General features: G+C 43.7%; 1 protein-coding gene across 1 annotated transcript; it reads right to left on the bottom strand.

Annotated features, from left to right (window-relative positions):
- Positions 1–14726: 14726 nt before the first annotated feature.
- LOC120031267 (protein S100-A1-like) lies at positions 14727–18374 on the bottom strand. Its single transcript, XM_038976944.1, has 3 exons — positions 18288–18374; positions 15142–15303; positions 14727–14913 (listed from the first exon to the last, which is right to left on the bottom strand). The coding sequence occupies exons 2-3, from the start codon at positions 15280–15282 to the stop codon at positions 14749–14751; spliced, it is 306 nt and encodes a 101-aa protein (XP_038832872.1). The 5' UTR covers positions 15283–15303; positions 18288–18374; the 3' UTR covers positions 14727–14748.
- Between the last annotated feature and the right edge of the window lie 4872 nt (positions 18375–23246).

Here is a 23246-nt window from a genome sequence, read left to right as displayed (position 1 = left end):
TTTACCATGTCCACAAGTCGTTAGCACCAAGTTGGCAAGACCAGCAATAAATCAGACTGAGGGGAAAAGATAATCAATTATGTTCTTTTCTACACAGAAAATCATGCAACATTATTGCCTAATGATCTTTGGAACTTCCCAATACCTTTCTGATGCATTTCAGTCACTTCAAACTATTCTGTCTTCAGATTTAATTACTGTCAAAAATACTGTCCGACTGATTCGTAATAGACTGTCATAGCCCAAATGAACAAACAAACAGAAACTGTGGCATAACGATATCGTCATTGAGGGAGGAAGGGAGGAGAGATGGAGGACAAGCAGTACTTTAAGAGTTCTCATGACATCTCGTGGTGAGTTTTGGATATTTTGATCTCCACAATCAACACATTGACGATGTCATCGTAAACCACAGAGCTGCAGACAGACAGACAGGCCTCAGACAGACAGACTGCAGACAGACAGACACTGCAGACAGACAGAGCTGCAGACAGACAGACAGACCTGCAGACAGACAGACCTGCAGACAGACAGACAGACAGACAGACAGACAGACAGACAGACAGACAGACAGACAGACAGACAGACAGACAGACAGACAGACAGACAGACAGACAGACAGACAGACAGACAGACAGACAGACAGACAGACAGACACTGACACACATTCACCCATGAAGTCATCCTCACAAAGGTATAATAAAGTATGAATTAAATGATGTTTAGTAAAAGTTTGTATCATGAGTTAATATTACAGGCAACAAAGGGATATGTGTAATCTTGGTTAACCCAGGTAATTATTCACCCAGGTAATTGTACTAGAATGAGGAGGAGAACCGGAACGAGGAGCTCCAACCTCTCTTTTTACAAGTTACGGGCAGACTACTCCCTCCCCTTCGAAATTCGAAAGATGCTGACACCTGTGAAATCGTGATTTGTCCAAATAACCAGTGAGGAAAAACCCCCTAAAGCAGAACTACTGCTGCTCGTTATCCTACGCTTCCCGTTCAGCCTCATACAGATTCTACGGTACCAGTTATGTTTATGTAGATCTGTCCATGAGAGATTAGGCTATGTGTGACATTCAATATGTAATGTTAAGTATTCCCTGATGAGTTTGTTTAAGTTTGTAAGTGTTTACCACCACATCATTTCAACGTGGAGAATTGGGTAATATTTGGTTGATATGTTGACCAATAAGATTACAACCTATTTTCACCCACTAAAATAGACAGCCAAAATCAAATGTTATTGGTCACATGCTCAGCAGATGTTGTTGAAGGTGTAGAGAAATGCTTGTGTTCCTAGCTCCAACGGTGCAGTAGTATCTATAATTAATTCACAACAATACACACAAATCTCAAAGTAAAAGAAGTAAAAGTAAAAGAATGGAATTATAAATATTAGGATGAGCAATGTTGGAGTGGCGTTGACTAGATACAGTAGAATACACTATATACATATGAAATGAGTAAAACACTATGTGAATATTATTAAAGTGAACAGTGTTCCATTATTAAAGTGACCAGTGATTCCATGTACATAGGGCAGCAGCCTCTGAGGTGCAGGGTTGAGTAATTGGGTGGTAGCCGGCTAGTGACAGTGACTAAGTTCAGGGCACGGTACTGGGTGGAGGCCGGCTAGTGATGGCTATTTAACAGTCTGATTGCCTTGAGATAGAAGCTGTCTTTCAGTTTCTCTCTTCCAGCGTTGATGCACCTGTACTGACCTCGCCTTCTGGATGATAGTGGGGTGAACAGGCCATGGTTCGGGTGGTTGATGTCCTTGATGATCTTTTTGGCCTTCTTGTGACATCGGGTGCTGTAGGTGTACTGGAGGGCAGGTAGTTTGCCCCCTGTGATGTGTTGGGCAGACCGTACCACCCTCTGGAGAGCCCTGCGTTTGCCAGCAGTGCCGTTGCTGTACCAGGCTGTGATACAGCTGACAGGATGCTCTCAATGGTGCATCTGTAAAATCTTGTGAGGGTCTTAGGGACCAAGCCATATTTCTTCAGCCTCCTGAGGTTGAAGAGAAACTGTTGCGCTGTCTTCACCACACTGTCTGTGTGGGTGGACCATTTCAGATTGTCAGGGATGTGTATGCCAAGGTACTTGAAGCTTTTCACCTTCTCTACTGCGGTCCCGTTGATGTGGGCGTGCTCCCTCTGCTGTCTCCTGAAGTCCACGATCATCTCCTTAGTTTTGTTGACATTGAGGGAGAGGTTATTTTCCTGGCACCACTCCGCCAGGGCATCATCTCCTCCCTATAGGCTGCCTCGTCATTGTTGGTAATCAGACCTACAACTGTTGTGTCGTCTGAAAACATAATGATTGCGTTGAAGACGTGCGTGGCCATGCAGTCATTGGTGACCAGTGAGTACAGGAGGGGGCTGAGCACGCACCCTTGTGGGGCCCCTGTGTTGAGGATCAGCGTAGTGGGGTGTTGTTCCTACCTTCACCACCTGGGGGCGGCCCGTTAGGAAGTCCAGGACTCAGTTGCACAGGTCGGGGTTCAGAACCAGGGCTCCGAGCTTAATGATAAGCTTGGAGTGTACTATGGTGTTGAAGGCTGAGCTGTAGTCTATGAACAGCATTCTTGCATAGTTATTCCTCTTGTACAGATGGGATAGGGCAGTGTGCAGTGCAATGGCAATTGCATCGATTGTGGATCTATTGGGGCGGTATGGAAATTGAAGTGGGTCTAGGGTGTCAGGTAAGGTGGAGGTATTTGGTATTGGGTATTTTATTAGGATCTCCATTAGCTGTTGCAAAAGCAGCAGCTACTCTTCCTGGGGTTCACACAAAACAAGAAACATAATACAGAACATCATAATACAGAACATCATTAGACAAGAACATAACTAAATACATGTTTTAAGGCACACATAGCCTACATATCAATGCATACACACAAACTATCTAGGTCAAATAGGGGAGAGGCGTTGTGCCGCGAGGTGTTGCTTTATCTGTTTTTTGAAACCAGGTTTGCTGTTTATTTGAGCAATATGAGATGGTAGGAAGTTCCATGCAATAAGGGCTCTATATAATACTGTACGCTTTCTTGAATTTGTTCTGGATTTGGGAACTATGAAAAGACCCCTGGTGGCATGTCTGGTGGGATAAGTGTGTGTGTCAGAGCTGTGTGTAAGTTGACTATGCAAACAATTTGGGATTTTCAACACATTAATGTTTCTTATAAAAAGAAGAAGTGATGCAGTCAGTCTCTCCTCAACTCTTAGAGACTGGCATGCATAGTATTTATATCAGCCCTCTGATTACAATGAAGAGCAAAACGTGTCACTCTGTTCTGGGCCAGCTACAGCTTAACTAGGTCTTTCCTTGCCGTACTGAACCATTAGACTGGACAATAATCAAGATTAGACAAAACCAGAGCCTGCAGAACTTGCTTTTTGGAGTGTGGTGTCAAAAAAGCAGAGCATCTCTTTATTACGGCTAGACCTCTCCCCATCTTTACAACCATTGAATCTATATGTTTTGACCATGACAGTTTACACCAAGGTAGCACCAAGTAATTTAGTCTCCTCAACTTGTTCAACAGCCACACCATTCATTATCAGATTCAGCTGAGATCTAGCACTTAAGGAATGATTTCTACCAAATACAATGCTCTTAGTTTTAGAGATGTTCAGGACCAGTTTATTACTGGCCACCCATTCCAAAACAGACTGCAACTCTTTGTTAAGGGTTTCAGTGACTTCATTAGCTGTGGTTGCTGATGCGTATGTGGTTGAATCATTAGCATACATGGACACACATGCTTTGTTTAATGCCAGTGGCAGGTCATTTGTAAAAATAGAAAAGAGTAGAGGGCCTAGAGAGCTGCCCTACGGTACACCACACTTTACATGTTTGACATTAGAGATGCTTACATTAAAGAAAACCCTTTGAGTTCTATTAGATAGATAGCTCTGAATTCATGATGTGGCAGAGGTTGAAAAGACATAGCACTTAAGTTTTTTCAACAACAGGTTATGGTCAATAATATCATTTGTTTACAGAGAAATAGCATTGTATTTGGTCAAACACTATTTTTCCCAACAGTTTGCTAAGAGCTGGCAGCAAGTTTATAGGTCTGCTGTTAGAACCAGTAAAGGCCGCTTTACCACTCTTGGGTAGTGGAATTACTTTGGCTTCCCTCCAGGCCTGAGGACAAAGACTTTAATCTAGGCTCAGATTAAAAATATGACAGATAGGAGTGGCTATAGAGTCAGCCATCATCCTCGGTAGCTTTCCATCTAAGTTGTCAATGCCAGGAGGTTTGTCAGTATTGATCGTTAACAATAATTTTTCCACCTCTCCCACACTAACTTTACAAAATTCTAACTTGCACTGCTTTTCTTTCATTATTGTCACGCACTGACCTTAGAGATCCTTATTTATTTTCTATGTTTGGTTAGGTCAGGGTGTGACTCGGGTGGGAGATTCTATGTTTTCTATTTCTTTGTTGTTTTTGCCATGTGTGGTTCCCAATCAGAGGCAGCTGTCTATCGTTGTCACTGATTGGGGATCATATATAAGTTGTGATTTTCCGTTTGGGTTTTGTGGGGAGTTATTTTCTGTTTAGCTGTTTTGTTGCCTGACAGAACTGTTCGCTTTCGTTTTCTACTTTGTTATTTTGTTGCGGTGTTCAGTTTTATTAAAAATCATGAAAGCCTACCACGCTACACCTTGGTCTCCTTCTTCAACCCACGAGAGTCGTTACAGAACTCCCCACCACCAAAGGACCAAGCAGCGTGGTAAAAAGGACGAGTGGACATGGGAGGAGATCCTGGACGGAAAAGGACCCTGGACGCAGGTCAGGGAGTATCGCTGTCCGAAGGAGGAGAAAGAAGCAGCAAAAGCGGAACGGCGACGTTACCAGGAGTTGGAGCAACGAGGCAAGATCGAGAGGCAGCCCCCAATTTTTGGGGGGAGGGGGCACACGGGGAGGATTGGCAGAGTCAGGGTTCAGACCTGAGCCAACTCCTCGTGCTTACCGTGGGGAGCGAGTGACCGGTCAAGCACCGTGCTATCCGGTTTTGCACACCATTCCTTCAGTGCGCATCCACAGCCCGGTGCGCTATGTGCAAGCTCCCCGCAGTGGCCGTGCTAGAGTGGGCATTCAGCCAGGACCGATTGTGCCGGCTCAGCGTTCCTGGCCTCCGGTGCGTCTCTTCGGCCCAGGTTACCCTTGCTTCAGCTCTACCAACGGTGTCCCCGGTTCGCCAGCACAGCCCAGTGCGGCCTGTTCCAGCTCCCCGCACTTGCCGGGCTACAGGGGGTATCCAGCCAGGACGAGTTGTGCCAGCTCTGCGCTCCAGACCTCCGGTGCGCCTCCACGGTCCAGTGTGTCCTGTGCTGGCTCTACGCACTTTGCCTCCAGTGCGCCGTCATAGCCCAGTGCGTCCTGTGCCAGCTCTCCACACTCATCGAGCTAAAGTGGGTATCCAGCCAGGATGCGTTGTGGCAGCTCCACGTACCAGGCTTCCAGTACGTCTCCTCAGCCTGGTGAGACCTGTTCCGGCTCCACGTACAAAGCCTCCAGTGATGATCCATGGCAAGAAGCCTCCAGTGATGATACATGGCACGAAGCCTCCAGTGATGATACATGGCACAAAGCCTCCAGTGATGATCCATGGCTCGGAGCCTGCAGCGAGGATCCATGGCACGAAGCCTGCAGAGATAATCCATGGCACAAAGCCTCCAGCGTTGATCCGCGGTCCAGAGCCTCCAAGCGACGGTCTTCAGTCCGGAGCCCCCAGCGACGGTCCGCAGTCCGGAGCCTCCGGCGGCGATCTGCAGTCCCGAGCCTCCGGCGGCGATCTGCAGTCCAGAGCCCCCGGCGTTCTGCAGTCCAGAGCCTCCGGCGATGATCTACGGTCCGGAGGTCCCGGCATAGATCCCTGCACCGGAGGCGCCACCGAAGTGGGGGGAGCCTAAAGCAGGGCAGGGTCTGTGTCGCATCGGGACCCTCCCCTATCAGTTCCGGTTTGCCGGAGTCCGCACCTTGGGGGGGGGGTCAATTTCTTTCAACTAATCATCAGTCATTTGTGTCAGTGCAGTACATGTTGAGTGCCCTTCTCTATAAGCATGCTGAACGTCTGTTGTTCATTTGTTTACAGAGAAATAGCATTGTATTTGGTCAAACACTATTTTTCCCAACAGTTTGCTAAGAGCTGGCAGCAAGTTTATAGGTCTGCTGTTAGAACCAGTAAAGGCCGCTTTACCACTCTTGTGTAGTGGAATTACTTTGGCTTCCCTCCAGGCCTGAGGACAAAGACTTTAATCTAGGCTCAGATTAAAAATATGACAGATAGGAGTGGCTATAGAGTCAGCCACCATCCTCGGTAGCTTTCCATCTAAGTTGTCAATGCCAGGAGGTTTGTCAGTATTGATCGTTAACAATAATTTTTCCACCTCTCCCACACTAACTTTACAAAATTCTAACTTGCACTGCTTTTCTTTCATTATTGTCACGCCCTGACCTTAGAGATCCTTATTCATTCTCTATGTTTGGTTAGGTCAGGGTGTGACTCGGGTGGGAGATTCTATGTTTTCTATTTCTTTGTTGTTTTTGCCATGTGTGGTTCCCAATCAGAGGCAGCTGTATATCGTTGTCACTGATTGGGGATCATATATAAGTTGTCATTTTCCGTTTGGGTTTTGTGGGGAGTTATTTTCTGTTTAGCTGTTTTGTTGCCTGACAGAACTGTTCGCTTTCGTTTTCTACTTTGTTATTTTGTTGCGGTGTTCAGTTTATGCACCTTGGTCTCCCTCTTCAACCCACGAGAGTCGTTACAATTATTTGTTTTTTTATGCATGAATATAATTGCTCACTTTGTCGTAGGCATTTCCTGCCTAAGTTTGCCCACTTTGCCAATTAAATAATCATTCAAATAATTGCCAACATCAAATGGTTTTGTGATGAATAAGCCATTTTATTAGATGAAAGATGGAGTTGAATTTGTCTTTCTGCCCATAATTTAATTTAAAGTACTCCAAAAGTTTTTTTCTTGGCATCATAGTAAAGTTTCTTCTTCTTTTTGTTGAGATTAGTCACATAATTTCTCAATTTGCAGTAAGTAAGCCAGTCAGATGTACAGCCAGACTTATTAGCCACTCCTTTTTCCCCATCTCTTTCAACCATGCAGTTTTTCAATTCCTCATCAATCCTTTGAGCCTTAACAGTTGTAACAGTAAGTTTGTTAACAGGTACATGTTTATCAATAATTGGAAGAAGCAATTTCATAAATTCATCAAGTGCAGCGTCTGGATGCTCCTCATTAATCACATCAGACCAACAAATATTTTTAACATCATCCACATAAGAGCCACAGCAAAATCTTTTGTATGATCTCTTATACACTATTTTAGGCCCAGCTGTTGGAACTTTGGCTTTCCTGGATATAGCCACTATATTGGGATCACTGCATCCAATGGGTACGGATATAGCTTTAGAACAAATTTCTACAGCATTAGTAAAAATGTGATTGATACATGTGGATGATCTTGTTCCTGTAGTGTTTGTAAACACCCTGGTAGGTTGATTAATAACCTGAACCAGATTACAGGCACTGGTTACAGTAAGAAGCTTCCTCTTGAGCGGACAGCTTGATGAAAACCAGTCAATATTCAGGTCCCCAAGAAAGTAGACCTCTCTGTTTACATCACATACACTATCAAGCATTTCACACATTATTTAGATCCTGACTGTTAGCACTTGATGGCCTCTAGCAACACCCCATAAGAAAAGGCTTCAGATGTGCCAGGTGAACCTGCGACCACAACACTTCAATAACACGTGAGCATTACAGGGATATGGCTCTGAATATATACAGCAACACCTCCCCCATAAGCATTTCTGTCTCTTCTGTCCTTTTATATCCTTGTATTTCTACTGATGTATCATCAAATGAATTATCTAAGTGAGTCTCAGAAATGGCTAATATATGAATGTTATCTGATGTTAGCAAGTTATTGATTTCATAAACCTTATTTCTAAGGCTACATATATTAATATGGGCTATTTTCAGCCCTTTCCTGGGTAGCTTATCAGAGACAGACATAATACTGAAACGAGCAGACAAAGCAAGAGGAAAAATATATACATTCAGCAGTCCATTAATCAATCATCTGAAGTGCCTTGCGGTCAGAGGCCGAGGAATTGCCGTACCAGGCAGTGATGCAACCGGTCAGGATGCTCTCGATGTTGCAGCTGTAGAACCTTTTGAGGATCTCAGGAACCATGCCAAATCTTTTTAGTTTCCTGAGGGGGAATAGGCTTTGTCGTGCTCTCTTCACGACTGTCTTGGTGTGTTTGGACCATTCTAGTTTGTTGTTGATGTGGACACCAAGGAATTTGATGCTCTCAACCTGCTCCACTACAGCCCAGTCGATGAGAATGGGGATGTGCTCGGTGCTCCTTTTCCTGTAGTCCACAATCATCTCCTTAGTCTTGGTTACGTTGAGGGATAGGTTGTTATTCTGGCACCACCCGGCCAGGTCTCTGACCTCCTCCCTATAGGCTGTCTCGTCGTTGTCGGTGATCAGGCCTACCACTGTGTCGTCTGCAAACGTAATGATGGTGTTGGACTCGTGCCTGGCCATGCAGTCGTGGGTGAACAGGGAGTACAGGAGGGGACTGAGCACGCACCCCTGGGGAGCTCCAGTGTTGAGGATCAGTGTGGCAGATGTGTTTCTACCTACCCTCACCACCTGGGGGTGACCCGTCAGGAAGTCCAGGATCCAGTTGCAGAGGGAGATGTTTAGTCCCAGGTTCCTTAGCTTAGTGATGAGCTTTGAGGGTACTATGGTGTTGAACACTATCACCTGGGCCGGTGGTGGGTTTTCCAATCCTGTGGGCGCGCTCCACCTCAATCTTCCTGTGGTCCATCTTCAATTTCTCAGAGATCATTTCCCTCACTTTGTCCTCAGACTCCATCCAGGTCTCATGTGGAGATTCTGCAATTCCGTCCACATCCATGTTGTTTCGCCTTGATTGTCCATCGAGATAGTCTAATTTATCTGTCATTGTTATCATGGATTCACACACAAAACTGATGTCCTCTCTCAATGACTTATAGATTGTTGTTATCTTGCCGTTCTCCTGTTTCAACTCATCGAGCTGACCCTGGGAGAACTGCAAACTGTTCTTCAGGTCCTGGACTTCTGGTCAGGTCATCAATTATTTTATTAGTAGAATCCACAAGTATTTTGGACAAAACACTTGAAACTATTTACTTGTTGTTGTAACAGCTGCTTATAGGTCTCTTTTTGTTCGTTTAAAAGATCCTTCACGTGTGATAGAGAGACACCACTGGCACTGTCCTCAACGATACTCCCGCCAGCTTTGGTCTTTGTCATGGTAGCTAGCCATGTATGTTAGGCTGTTACTTCTCGCAGTTCCAGACAGGGCAGGTCACGGGGAAAATTGAAACAACAAACAGCAGGGATCTATCTAGACAGCCACAAACCCGGGACAATCCGCGGTCCCAGCCACAATGGCTAACCGCATCGCGGGCTGCCATCAATAACACCTCGCTTCCTTGATGTCCAGCTAGCTAGCAGCTAGGCTTGCTGTGACGCCAAATAGCTCCTCAGACCCGTTCTTGGTCGGCAGGATCACTGGAAAGATACAAGCAGTCCCAGCAACTGATGCCAACTGCGTCGCGGTATCAAACATAAGAAGCTAGGTAGCTACCAAGAACTTTCCAATATACTTTTAAACAACAAACTTTCCAAACAAACAAAACCGAGCTCTTCCTCGTTCCGAGTACAACAGGTGATATGATCCTTAACTTGCCTCTCAAAGCACTTCATGATGACAGAAGTGAGTGCCATGGGGTGATGGTAATTTAATTCAGTCACCTTTGCTTTCTTGGGTACAGGAACAATGGTGGCACTGTGTTATCCTCAAAGCAGGCGAAGAAGCTGTTTAGCTTGTCTGGGAGCAAGGCGTCGGTGTCTGCAATGTGGCTGGTTATCCCTTTGTAATCCGTGATTGTCTGGAGTCCCTGCCAAATACATCTTGTGTCTGAGCCGTTGAATTGCGACTCCATTTTGTCTCTGTACTGACATTTTGCCTGTTTGATTGCCTTACGGACGGCATAACTGCACTGTTTGCATACGAAGTTGAATTTCCAATGTGTTATCACTATGCTTTCAACAATCTAAAATCACAACCAAATTCATTTGGAAAATCTTTTTGGTTTAGTTGTCACCTAAATGTGTTATCATTGTGTTTTCAACCATTTAAAAGCACAGCAAAGTTCAAATGGGATTACAATTTCAGATATTTTGTTTATTTATACAACAATGTAATGTGTTATCACTGTGCCTATTCTAACAGCACAACCAACTGATTTCAGTTGAGATTACATTAAAGTACATGGTGCAAATTATCAATGCCATTCGAGATTCTGCTCAGATTATTATAGCAATTGTGAAGATCTCCACACTCTGGCGATCTTTGCGTGCTCTTGAACATGCATGCTCTCTATGATTACATAAGACATTTATTGTTACTGTAAACTCAAAATGTGGACATGGATGTGTATGTTACTCAATACTCAAGTTGAATAAATACTGTTACATTGCAGTTATATACATTAGGTTGTAAGAAAGCCTTAACTTTAGGCTATTTACTGTATTACAAAAGTAATATTGAATTGTGTATGGTTGACAACGCAACCAAATAATAACATTTAAAGGACATCTACAGGGCATTTGGAAAGTATTCAGACCGCTTCCCTTTTCCACATTTTGTTACGTTACAGGCTTATTCTAAAATAAATGAATGTCACGAATGTTTTTGCCTGTGTTCTGTCCTGGAGTGTTTTTTCCGGTGTCCTGGAACGCACCCTGTCTGGTTGCCGGGCGACGTAGCTGGTTGGGAGATCTCTGATTACCGCACCTGTTTCCAATCCGCTATCTGCACACCTGGTCCTGATCATCACCCCTCCACTTCATAAGCACTGACCTGACATCCATTCCCTGCCGGATCGTTAGCCATGAACAGTATGTTGTGCCAGTGTATCAGCCTCCAGTTTGATAGAGTTTGTTTTGTTGTTTTGTACGTTTTGCTTGCCTTGAACTCACCTCCGTTTTTTCTGTCTACAGTCATTCACCCGGAACACTCATCTCATCCCTACCTGGTCGTCGGTGACTTCAGTTACTTCCTTGGATCTGCCTATTCAATCACATCAACTCACCTCCGCTGCCCGCTCCGTCACTTGGATTTTTCTATCACTACATTCAAACTTGTAAATAAATACTCACCTTCGTCTTACTCTCCTTGTCCTGGTCTGCTTCTGGGTTCAACTTTAGAAAACCGTGACAATGAAAACATTTCCTCATCAATTCCCCATAATTACAAAGCGAAACTGTTTAAAAAAATTTTTTTAGCTAATTTATTAAACATAAAAAACAGGTACCTTATATACATACATTTTCAGACCCTTTTCTATGAGACTTGAAATTGAGCTCAGGTGCATACTGTTTCCATTGATCATCCTTGAAATGTTTCTACAATTTGATTGGATAAATTCAATTGATTATACATGATTTGGAAAGGCACACACCTGTCTATATAAGGTCCCACAGTTGACAGTGTATGTCAGAGCAAAAACCAAGCCATGAGGTCGAAGGAATTGTCCGTAGAGCTCCAAGACAGGATTGTGTCGAGGCACAGATCTGGGGAAGGGTACCAAAAAATGTATGCAGCATTGAATGTTCCCAAGAACACAGTGGCCTCCATCATTCTTAAATGGAAGAAGTTAGGCTGCCCTGCCAAACTGAGAAATCGGGGGAGAAGGGCCTTGTTCAGGGAGGTGACCAAGAACCTGATGGTCACTCTGACAGAGCTCCAGTTCCTCTGTGTAGATCGGAGAATCTTCCAGAAGGACAATCATCTCTGCAGCACTCCACCAATCAGGCCCTTATGGTAGAGTGGCCAGACGGAAGCCACTCCTCAGTAAAAAGCACATGACAGCCCATTTGGAGTTTGCCAAAAGGCAACTAAAGGACTCTGACCATAAGAAACAAGATTCTCTGGTCTGATGAAACCAAGATTGAACTATTTGGCCTGAATGCAAAGCGTCACTTCTGGAGGAAACTTGGCACCATCCCTACGGTGAAGCATGGTGGTGGCAGGATCATGCTGTGGGGATGTCTTTCAGCGGAGACTAGTCAGGATTGAGGGAAAGATGAACGGAGCAAAGTACAGAGAGATCCTTGATGAAAACCTGCTCCAGAGAGCTCAGGACCTCAGACTGAGGCGATGGTTCACCTTCCAACAGGACAACGACCCTAAGCACACAGCCAAGACAACACAGGAGTGGCTCAGGACAAGTCTCTGAATGTCCTTGAGTGGCCTAGCCAGAGCCCGGACTTGAACCCGATCGAACATCCATCCTGACAGAGCTTGAGAGGATCTGCAGAGAATAATGGCAGAAACTTCCAAAATACAGGTCTGCCAACCTTGTAGTGTCATACCCAAGAAGACTCAAGGGTGTAACGTCCTGACCAGAGTTCTTATGTGTTTTGCTTGTTTAGTGTTGGTCAGGACGTGAGCTGGGTGGGAATTCTATGTTGTGTGTCTAGTTCGTCTGTTTCTATGTTCAGCCTAATATGGTTCTCAATCAGAGACAGCTGTCAATCGTTGTCCCTGATTGAGAATCATATATAGGTGGCTTGTTTTGTGTTGGGGATTGTGGGTGGTTATTTCCTGTCTCTGTGTTTGTGTTCTGCACCAGCTAGGACTGTAACGGTATGTTCTTTTGTTATTTTGTATAGTGTATTGTTTTGTGTTGATTAAATTCATTATGGAAAATTACCACGCTGCGTATTAGTCCTCTGATCCTTCTCGCCTCTCCTCGTCTGAGGAGGAGGACGACTTAGACTGCCGTTACACAAGGGTGTAATCGCTGCCAAAGGTTCTTCAACAAAGTACTGAGTAAAGGGTCTGAATACTTATGTAAATGTGATATTTCATTTTTGTATTTTAATACATTTGCAAATATTTCTAAAAACCTGTTTTTGCTTTGTTATGTAGTATGTATGATGAAAAAACAACAACAATTTAATCAATTTTAGAACAAGGCTGTAACATAACAAAATGTGGAAAAAGTCAAGGGGTCTGAATAGTTTCCGAATGCACTGTATCTACTGCTTGGATAGTTCCATCTGTGCCACTGAGTTCCAGTTGATCTTCAAATTAATAATTGATATGTTGGATTCACGTCTCCATTTCAACCAAAAATCTAAGTTAAAGAATAGGACTAAATCAAATCAAACTTGAAATGTGTTTTAAATACAGTTTGATTTGATTTAGTCCTATTCTTTAACTTGGATTTTTTCTTAACATGGAGACGTGAATCGAACATATTTATTATTAAGTAGACTCCATTTGAAAACAACCAAAGCTTGAAACCCTAGGCCTGTATGTATGGTCTAGTTTTAGTAGAATCCTGGGCTGAATTTAAAAGCTGTTGAATTTAATAGCTGTTGATGACTTCCCAATTCTATATAAGCAAATAGCATCATTGATAAAGTATGGTTACATTTAATTTGCTCTGTTAAATCTACCCCTTGGAATGACTTACATAGCAACAGTGAATCTATTTAGTGGAGATTTCTCAACAATCATGCTCAATATAGTACATTGGTAATAGTCAGTGACAAACTCAGCAGGGCTTGGTTAGAACCCTGAATGGGTACCCAAAGTGATAGCTGTAGATAATTAAATGCTCCATCCAGGACGTGCTGCCCACCATATTGTTTTTTCTTATAGTTGTCACGCCCTGATCTGTTTAACCTGTCCTTGTGCTTGTCTCCAACACCCTCCAGGTTTCTCCCATCTTCCCAATCAGCCCCTGTGTATTTATACCTGTGTTCTCTGTCTGTTTGTTGCCAGTTCGTCTTGTTTGTTTACCAGCATGTTGTCCCATCAGCGCCTATCTTTTCCCAGCCTCTCTTTTCTCATCCTCCTGGTTTTGACCCTTGCCTGTTCTGACTCAGAGCCCGCCTGCCTGACCTCCCTGCCTGTCCCTGAGTCTGCCTGCCGACCTTTACCTCTGCCCCACGCTGGATTATCGACCCCTGCCTGCCTTGACCTGTCTTTGCCTTCCCTGTTGCTACAATAAACATTGTTACTTTGACAGTCTGCATCTGGGTCTTACCTTGGTTCTGATAATAGTGGATATTACATTGAAGATCTGATGTTGTTTCAAAGTAATACATTCAACATATTTACATAAGATTTGTCTGTTGAAATTTGGTTAACATGATGGTGTAATCCTGTGGTTGGAATTTCACCCTCAAAACAGTTTACGTCAATGACTTTTTGCAAATCCAATGTATTTTCCACTTAGATTCCACATCACAATAGGTTGACAAATTACATTGAAACAACGTTGATTTAACCAGTTTGTGCCCAGTGGGTAGTTATAGTAGTTTTAGCATAGGATCTAGAAAGGCTTTGCGCCAAGGTTTACTAAGTAGTTGTGTCAATACTGAACTAAGAAGTGACTGGTACTGTCTATTCTGTCTTACACTTACGGGACAAATTACAGGCCAAATACAACAGACAGACACATGTCAAACAAATGTGACAAACAGAGATACAGAGTGGGAAAGCCACTGTTTATTCACAACAGTAATACTTATTTATAAAATGACTTATTTGACGTGTAGAAAAACAAAATGACACATAGAAAAGCATCCATCTCTGCTTCTCCTGTCCTGTCCTCCTTCATTTCTTGGCAGCAACCTTCTGGGTGTAGAGCTGGTAGATCTGTTCACAGGCGATGGAGAGGCCCACCACCAGAGAGACAAACTCCTCAAAGTTCACCTTCCCATCACCATTCTGGTCCAGATTCTTCATGATCGTGTCTATGGCGGCTGGGTCCTTCTGGGACTGAGAGATAGAGGAGATGAAGAGAGTGAGTAAGAGAGAGATGGGAGGGGAGAGGGGGGGTAGATTTACTTTGGATACTCTTTATTCTAATAAAGTGAGAGAGAGAAATCAGAATGAGAGGGAAAGAGCGTGAGATGAGAAAGACAGAGAAAGTGTTGAGGGACAGTGAGATAAAAACAGAGGGATAGAAAAGAGAGAGAGAGAAAGTGAGAGGGATATCTATGGTACCTTCAGGAAGCTGCCCAGTTCTGTCTGCATGAGTTCTTTCAGCTCCTTTTTGCTCAGTGTGTTACAGTCACCGTCCTTGTCGGCATAGCGATGGAACACCGTGATCAGGGACTGCATGGATCTCTCCAACTGAGACGGCATGGCTGCAGAGAGAAGGATACACTGAGGAGGGGAGAGAGGGAGCGGGGAGATGGGAGGGGAGAGAGAGAAGGGGGAGATGGGAGGGGACAGAGGGAGGAGGGGGATGTAAATTACAGTGGCAGATAAAGATTAAGACTAAGATCGAGTCGTACTACACCGGCTCTGACACCCGCCGGATGTGGCAGGGCTTGCAAACCATTACAGACTACAAAGGGAAGCACGGTGACACGAGCCTACCAGACGAGCTAAACTACTTCTATGCTCGCTTCGAGGCAAATAACCCTGAAACATGCATGAGAGCACCAAATGTTCCGGACGACTGTGTGATCACGATCTCCGTATCCGATGAGTAAGACCTTTAAACAGGTCAACATTCACAAGGCCGCCGGGCCAGATGGATTACCAGAACGTGTACTGCGAGCGTGCGCTGACCAACTGGCAAGTGTCTTCACTGACATTTTCAACCTCTCCCTGTCCGAGTCTGTAATACCAACATGTTTTAAGCAGACCACCATAGTCCTTGTGCCCAAGAACATTAAGGTAACCTGCCTAAATGACTACCGACCCGTAGCGCTCACGTCTGTAGCCATGAAGTGCTTTGAAAGGCTGGCCATGGCTCACATCAACAACATCATCCCAGAAAACCTAGACCCACTCCAATTTGCATACCACCCTAACAGATCCACAGATGATGCAATCTCAATTGCACTCCACACTGCCCTTTTCCACCTGGACAAAAGGAACACCTATGTGAGAATGCTGTTCATTGACTACAGCTCAGCGTTCAACACCATAGTGAGCTCATAGCTCATCAATAAGCTAAGGATCCTGGGACTAAACACCTCCTTCTGCAATTGGATCCTGGACTTCCTGACGGGCCGCCCCCAGGTGGTAAGGGTAGGTAACAACACATCCACCACGCTGATTCTCAACACAAGGGCCCCTCAGGGGTGCGTGCTCAGTCCCCTCCTGTACTCCCTGTTCACTCATGACTGCACGGCCAGGTACGACTACAACACCATCATTAAGTTTGCCGAAGACACAACAGTGGTAGGCCTGATCACCGACAACAACGAGACAGCCTATAGGGAGGAGGTCAGAGACCTGGCCGTGTGGTGCCAGGACAACAACCTCTCCCTCAATGTGATCAAGACAAAGGAGATGATTGTGGACTACAGGAAAAAGAGGACTGAGCACGCCCCCATTCTCATCGACGGGGCTGCAATGGAGCAGGTTGAGAGCTTCAAGTTCCTTGGTGTCCACATCACCAACAAACTAACATGGTCCAAGTACTCCAAGACAGTCGTGAAGAGGGCTCGACAAAACCTATTCCCCCTCAGGAGACTGAAAAGATTTGGCATTGGTCATCAGCTCCTCAAAAGTCACTTTAATAACTTTACCTACATGTACATATTACTTCGACTAACCGGTGCCTCAGCACATTGACTCTGTGCCGGTACCCCCCTGTATATAGTCTCGCTATTATTATTTTACTGCTGCTCTTTAACTACTTGTTACTTTTATTTCTTATTCAAAACATTTTTTAAACTGCATTGTTGGTTAGGGGCTCGTGAGTAAACATTTCACTGTAAGATCTACCTACACCTGTTGTATTCGGCGCATGTGACTAAAATTTGATTTGATTTGATACATGCTCAGTACAGTGAGTGTCATGATGGTGTCACACTCTGATCTGTTTCACCTTTGTGATTGTCTCCACCCCCCTCCAGGTGTCGCCCATCTTCCCCATTTATCCCCTGTGTATTTATACCTGTGTTTTCTGTTTATCTGTTGCCAGTTCGTCTTGTTTGTTCAAGTCAACCAGCGTTTTGTGTCTCAGCTCCTGCTTTTTCCAGACTCTCTTTTCTCGCACTCCTGGTTTTGACTCTTGCCTGTCCTGACTCTGAGCCAGCCTGCCTGACCACTCTACCTGTCCCTGAGCCTGCCTGTCGATCTGTACCTCTGCCCCCCTCTGGATTACCGATCTCTGCCTTACCCTGACCTTGAGCCTGCCTGCTGTCCGGTACTGTTGCCCCACCTCTGGTTTTCTGACCCCTGCCTGCCTTGATCTGTTTTTTGCCTGCCCCTGTTTGCAACATCAAACTATTGTTTATTCGACGTGGTCTGCATCTGGGTCTTCCCTTCATACCTGATAGATCACACTAATATGCTGACTAATAGCAAACTATCCCTTTGAAGCTAACTAATTAACAATGCACATTTAGGGAGGATGGGAGTTGGCTTTCTTTGTCTCTGTAAGCACAGTCTGTTACTTAGTGGCATTTAAGCTGTCATCTTCCACTCCTTTACACATTCCCTCTACCTCTGACCCGTCCTCTTTCTTTTGGTGCCTCCCCCTTTCTTTGGGAACATCCAACATCTCTAGCTGGGTAGATTGTCCTTTAACCAGGTTTGGCCTGGGGTAGGCCGTCATTGTAAATAAAAACTTGTTCTAACTGACTTGCCTAGTTAAATAAAGGTTAAATAACCTCTGTCATAGCTTGACCATGTGACACATCATCATAAGTGTGAAAGTGTGGGGATTTGGGGATGGAGAGGGGTGTGACAGGAGAGGAAAGGGTTTTGCAACAGTTCCGTGTAAAGAAATCCGGCTGATTATAATTGGTGAGTAATAACGCCTATATAATGACTTGAACCGGCTGAGAAATATGTTTGTAGGTCTAATAGAGTTCTAAAACAAAAACATTGCTTCAATGTTCAAAGGTTTTCCTATAGATAGACTACATTATGTCTTAATCAGTAAATAGTATGTCCCGTCATCCTGCACAACAAACCATAGAATAACAGATTTTTGAATCAAATCAAGTGCAGACTAATGAACATTATAGCCTACAAGTTTTCCGGACGAGACAGATCAGTAGCTAGTCACACTTGGAAACAGTTGTTACAGTTGTGTGAGACCTGTTTATTACACTAGATAACCTACTCCGTTAAACCAAAGACACCAATAGTAATAGTAGAATAAGTGAAAAAGGGTTACTTACCGAACAGAGGAGAGCAGCTAACAGAACAGGGGAAGTAGCGTACTGCTGAATATATACCACTGATGCTGAATCTACTGAGCAAGAGCTGTGAGAAAGATTTTATAAAGAGAAAGAATTTATAGAGAACATAACGCCTGCCTAATTGTGAGTGTGTGTAGCCTATAGTGGAGGTGTGTGTGTGTGTGGGAGGGATGGAGGGAGGGAGGGAGGGAGAGGAGAGAGGAGGTTAGAGTTTAGGCTTGATGTCTTTGACTCCTCTCATCTTTGAATTCAACGTGATAAAATAGACATTGATCACCTGGAATGTTTTTCTTATCGCATTAACACACTGAGAACACACTGATCTCATTCACGCAAATCTATACCAATGATGCTGAATCTATACCAATGATGCTGAATATATACCAATGATGCTGAATCTATACCAATGATGCTGAATCTATACCAATAATGCTGAATATATACCAATGATGCTGAATATATACCAATGATGCTGAATCTATACCAATAATGCTGAATATAGACCAATGATGCTGAATATATACAAATGATGCTGAATATATACCAATGATGCTGAATATATACCAATGATGCTGAATCTATACCAATGATGCTGAATATATACCAATGATGCTGAATCTATACCAATAATGCTGAATATATACCAATGATGCTGAATATATACCAATGATGCTGAATCTATACCAATAATGCTGAATATATACCAATGATGCTGAATATATACCAATGATGCTGAATATATACCAATAATGCTGAATATATACCAATGATGCTGAATATATACCAGTGATGCTGAATATATACCAATGATGCTGAATATATATACCAATGATGCTGAATATATACCAATAATGCTGAATCTATACCAATGATGCTGAATATATACCAATGATGCTGAATATATACCAATAATGCTGAATATATACCAATAATGCTGAATATATACCAATGATGCTGAATATATGCCAATGATGCTGAATCTATACCAGTGATTCTGAATCTATACAAATGATGCTGAACACAGATTGAGAGAGGGGTGAAAAGAGTACACACTAGCATGTTTGGAAGAATAGTTCTATGGATGAAGAGGATGGGATGAAGTTTCTTGAATTAAATGCCATTTTGTCACGTATACTCCCTCTCTGGCGTTCGAGGTCGCCAGTCTGCTCATCATTACACACACCTGTCACCATCGTTAGGTGCACCAACGCCTCATCAGACTCACCTGGACTTCATCACCTCCCTGATTACCTCCCCTATATCTGTCACTCCCTTTGGTTCCTTCCCCAGGCATTATTGTTTCTGTTTCAGTGTTTCATGTCTGTACGCTACTTGTGTTTCTGGTTTTGTTCCTTGTGTTATTATTATTAAAGTCACTCCCTGTACTTGCTTCCTGACTCCCAGCTTCCACACGTTACACTCTGCCTCAGCACACAGTGGCCTACCACTCCCTGTGTGTTATGGAACAGTCAAGCAGATCAGTATCTACTATATTCTATTACAGTCAGCTTGGCAACACCATACAGAGAACAGACAGAGAGAGATGGGAGCATAACTCTCTCTTGCAGGCTGAAACATGCAGAAAAACAGGAAAAGTCACATCAGACACTCCGGACTCAACTCTTAATGTTGGCCTAGCATTGGCTTTGAGACGGTCATGAAGGCGTGCATTTAACTGGCACAAACAGATACAGATAAAAAGCAACACAATCACCAAAAGATTGTTCAATCTCCAAAATGAAGATTGGTAAACTGCAATGCACTATGCACACCACAGGAGGCTGCTGTATACTGGTGTTTGGCATCATCAGTTTAATACAGTATACAATAGTCCTCCTGACCAGAAGAAGAAACCTGGAAGTAAGTAAAAGGCAAAGCATGTGTTCTTCTGACACATATTTGATGGATATTCCAAGCTGATGTTCTATTACTCCCCAGCATTTAGTAGGCCGTCATGGTAAATAAGAATTTGTTCTTAACTGACTTGCCTAGTTAAATAAAGGGTAAATAAAATAATTATATATAACATAACAGCCAGTCACTGATAGTCATGAGACTCTCCCTCTTCTGGGTCTTGTGTTACATACGGTAGTATAAGTAGCCTTTCCTGCAGTCAGATGATCAAAAGCGCTCTCTAGTGGTCTCATGGCTGGAACGTTATTCATCATTTTCATAATTTCATCATTCATAATTAATAAATACACATTAAAACACAGAAAGTCTGGTGTTTCTATGTCATACAGTGTTGTTATATTTCAGTCTTCTATGATGTATAAAAAGTGTAATATTGGGATGCAAACTCAAAATTGTGTGTTAAGTGTGTGCTTTTGTTTCAAAGTAGATTTGTTTAAGACTACCAAGAAACACTCTTGACCCTGATGTATTCCACTGCAGTAATGGGCTGCCCCTTACCTCTTTCTATATCCAGATATTATTGACCTCTTCTACTACCTTTCTTTCATTCTGCAAAATACTCAATAACTAGCCTACTCTATGTGATTGTATTACAACACTCAAGTGTTAAAGAACAAGAAACATATTTATTTAAATTCTTACTAAAGTAACTCTAAATTATCAGTAAACTCATTAGTAAAGGTATCAAGCATGACAAATTGCATATCAACTTCAAAGTAATTTCAGTGCCTGGGGACATCCTGTGGATTGTGTAAGAGTGTCACGTCCTGACCATAGTTCTTGTATGTTTTGCTTGTTTAGTGTTGGTCAGGACGTGAGCTGGGTGGGAATTCTATGTTGTGTCTAGTTTGTCTGTTTCTGTGTCCAGCCTGATATGGTTCTCAATCAGAGGCAGCTGTCAATCGTTGTCCCTGATTGAGAATCTAATATAGGTGGCTTGTTTTGTGTTGGGATTTTGTGGGTGATTGTTCCTGTGTTAGTGTTTGTGCCACACTGTGACGGTTAGTTCGTTTGTTATTTTGTATAGTGTCTATGTCTAACGTTAGTAGCTTGTGTATTGCACTTTCGTTTGTAGCTTCACGGTCGTTTGTTGTTTTGTATTTGTTTGTCAGTGTCTTGTCTTTGTGTTAATTAAATTAATGGAAAATTACCACGCTGCACATTGGTCCTCCGATCCTTCTCTCCTCTCCTCGTCCGAGGAGGAGGAAGAATATGACGATAGCCGTTACAAAGAGTGTTCATCCCTGCTCCTCTTGGAGTATGTGGAGGCCTGAGGTTCCTCCCCACCCTCCCTGCTCCTCTTAAGGACTGGGACAGCTGGGAGGGGAGGTCCTGACGGTTATCTCTGGATCTCTCCATGTGCCTGTGGTAGGAGTGGTGGGTCTGCTGGTTATCTCTGGATCTCTCCATGTGTCTGTGGTAGGAGTGGTGGGTCTGCTGGAGCATATCATGAGCACACCAGTTACAAAACTGAGCTGAGAGCTCTACATGCAGAATGGGGACCATATATAAACAGAGCTGAGAGCTCTCCATGCAGAATGGGGACCATATATTAACAGAGCTGAGAGCTCTCCATACAGAATGGGGACCATATATAAACAGAGCTGAGAGCTCTCCATGCAGAATGGGGACCATATATAAACAGAGCTGAGAGCTCTCCATACAGAATGGGGACCATATATAAACAGAGCTGAGAGCTCTCCATACAGAATGGGGACCATCTATAAACAGAGCTGAGAGCTCTCCATACAGAATGGGGACCATATATAAACAGAGCTGAGAGCTCTCCATACAGAATGGGGACCATCTATAAACAGAGCTGAGAGCTCTCCATACAGAATGGGGACCATATATAAACAGAGCTGAGAGCTCTCCATACAGAATGGGGACCATATATAAACAGAGCTGAGAGCTCTCCATACAGAATGGGGACCATATATAAACAGAGCTGAGAGCTCTCCATGCAGAATGGGGACCATATATAAACAGAGCTGAGAGCTCTCCATACAGAATGTGGACCATATATAAACAGAGCTGAGAGCTCTCCATGCAGAATGGGGACCATATATAAACAGAGCTGAGAGCTCTCCTTACAGAATGGGGACCATATATAAACAGAGCTGAGAGCTCTCCATGCAGAATGGGAACCATATATAAACAGAGATGAGAGCTCTCCATACAGAATGGGGACCATATATAAACAGAGCTGAGAGCTCTCCATGCAGAATGGGGAGCATATATAAACAGAGCTGAGAGCTCTCCTTACAGAATGGGGACCATATATAAACAGAGCTGAGAGCTCTCCATGCAGAATGGGGACCATATATAAACAGAGCTGAGAGCTCTCCATACAGAATGGGGACCATATATAAACAGAGCTGAGAGCTCTCCATACAGAATGTGGACCATATATAAACAGAGCTGAGAGCTCTCCATACAGAATGGGGACCATATATAAACAGAGATGAGAGCTCTCCATACAGAATGGGGACCATATATAAACAGAGCTGAGAGCTCTCCATACAGAATGGGGACCATATATAAACAGAGCTGAGAGCTCTCCATACAGAATGGGGACCATATATAAACAGAGCTGAGAGCTCTCCATACAGAATGGGGACCATATATAAACAGAGCTGAGAGCTCTACATGCAGAATGGGAACCATATATAAACAGAGCTGAGAGCTCTCCATACAGAATGTGGACCATATATAAACAGAGCTGAGAGCTCTACATGCAGAATGGGGACCATATATAAACAGAGCTGAGAGCTTTCCATACAGAATGGGGACCATATATAAACAGAGCTGAGAGCTCTCCATACAGAATGGGGACCATCTATAAACAGAGCTGAGAGCTTTCCATACAGAATGGGGACCATCTATAAACAGAGCTGAGAGCTCTACATGCAGAATGGGGACCATCTATAAACAGAGCTGAGAGCTCTCCATACAGAATGGGAACCATATATAAACAGAGCTGAGAGCTCTACATGCAGAATGGGGACCATATATAAATATCCC

Source organism: Salvelinus namaycush, chromosome 37 (assembly GCF_016432855.1).
Source record: "Salvelinus namaycush isolate Seneca chromosome 37, SaNama_1.0, whole genome shotgun sequence".
Taxonomy (NCBI): domain Eukaryota; kingdom Metazoa; phylum Chordata; class Actinopteri; order Salmoniformes; family Salmonidae; genus Salvelinus; species Salvelinus namaycush.
This window is presented reverse-complemented; position numbering and strand designations above follow the sequence as displayed.

Bases quoted from the DNA above. Each gene is read 5' to 3' on its own strand.
- LOC120031267 (XM_038976944.1), bottom strand. From the start codon at position 15,282: ATGCCGTCTCAGTTGGAGAGATCCATGCAGTCCCTGATCACGGTGTTC. The intron at 14,914-15,141 runs GTACCATAGATA...TCTATCTCTCAG, and splicing joins AACTGGGCAGCTTCCTGAAG to TCCCAGAAGGACCCAGCCGC.